Source organism: Chelonoidis abingdonii, chromosome 4, assembly GCF_003597395.2.
Source record: "Chelonoidis abingdonii isolate Lonesome George chromosome 4, CheloAbing_2.0, whole genome shotgun sequence".
Lineage (NCBI taxonomy): Eukaryota > Metazoa > Chordata > Testudines > Testudinidae > Chelonoidis > Chelonoidis abingdonii.
The window spans coordinates 120,473,333-120,474,857 of NC_133772.1; the positions used below are offsets into that span (position 1 = coordinate 120,473,333).

General features: G+C 46.1%; 1 protein-coding gene across 2 annotated transcripts in view; it reads left to right on the forward strand.

Annotated features, from left to right (window-relative positions):
- TTC8 (tetratricopeptide repeat domain 8) overlaps window positions 1-1,525 on the forward strand; it is a 79,247-nt gene that overhangs the window by 60,728 nt on the left and 16,994 nt on the right. For both annotated transcript variants that reach the window (XM_032779746.2, XM_032779744.2), the window contains one exon: window positions 455-540. In XM_032779746.2, the coding sequence (XP_032635637.1) occupies window positions 455-540 (86 nt within the window). The remainder of the gene's footprint in view (window positions 1-454; window positions 541-1,525) is intronic.

The window sequence follows — 1,525 nt, forward strand, 5'->3', positions numbered from 1 at the left end:
AGCGCTACTCCTCTCGTTTGGGAGGAGTTCCGAAATCGATTTAAGGAGGCGGTAAAATCGATATTAATGACGACGTCATGTGAACGGATACAGCGTTAAATCGGTATATCGGCCATTAAACCGATTTAAAGTCGCAGTGTAGACCTGGCCATAGTCTCTGCAATCTCATTAAATGTGTTCCCAGGTTCCTTTGTTTCCATTATGTATACCTATTAAAAAGCATGTATGATTACATCCTGCTGTAATCCTTGCAAACATTTTATGATTCAGTCTTCATAGAAATCCTTCCATAGTCTATATGTAAAAAAACAATGTCTGTATGTACCAAAGCATCTTCTTCAATATTTTTATATTTTGCTGTTCTTTACAGCTTGTATTTTTCTTCAGTATTCTTTGTTGAAACCTGGAAATGCCAGTTTTAAGGTTTGAGTGTGTGTCTGTGTATTTTTTAAAGGCTTTAGATTTGGCAGCACTTGCCACAGAGCATGCACAGTACAAGGACTGGTGGTGGAAAGTCCAAATTGGGAAATGCTACTATAGGTAAGCCATTTTTCTATTCTTTAGTGATTGATTGTGATCTGAGGAACATTAACTTTAGTTTCTTATAATTGTACAGTATTTCCTAATCTTCAAGGTCAAATTGTATAGAGGTGTTCGTATAATAAAGTAGTTAAGCGATGGCAATATAATAAAATTTGAGCTGGTCAAAGTTGGAATTTGTTTTACAGGAAATTCCAAAAATTGTTCCATTTTGAAACAAAGAATTGAAATGTCCTAGAAGGAAAATAAAAAAAAATAATAATAATTTTGAAATAATCAAAAGCATTTCATTTAGAATATTTTGAAACAAAATTGATCCTGGGAGCACCCCATGGACTCATGTGAAGCTGGGAGCCTAGAAGCCCTGAGAGACATGGCTGAGCCAGGAGCATTGGAGCTTGGACTCTCAGGGTTCTGCTGCAGAGATGAAAGCAGGCCCTGCTCTAGCTGAGGCACATCCAGGCTCCTAGTTCCATGGCAGGGAATCTGTGAACCCCTGGGTGCCTCTGGGCTGAGGATGAGGATTTCATGATGTGGGGGGGCCCAGGGCTAGGGAAGAGGGTTGGGCTGTGGGGTGAGGGGCTGTGGGGCTGAGGATGAGGGGTTCATGCTGTGGAGGGGGCTCAGAGCTGGGGTATAGGATCAGGGTGCAGGGGAATGAGGGTTGGGACTGAGGATGAGGGGTTCATGCTGCGGGGGGGAGGGGCTTAGGGCTGGGGCAGAGGATTAGGGTGCGGGGGGGATGAGGGCTGTGGCTGGGGATGAGGGGTTTGGAGCATTGGAAGGGCTCAGGGCTAGGGCCGAAAGGCAGGGTAAGGGCTGCCTGCCCTGCCATTAGTAGATGGCAGGCACTAGGGCCCTGGGGCAGCAGACAGCAGTTCTGCCGGAGCCGTTCCACTCTGGCAGCATGAGCAGGCAGGGAGGTGGCGGGGGGTGGGGTTGTTACAGCGCAGCAGTGCAGCGCTTGACGAGGGTTGTTACAGTG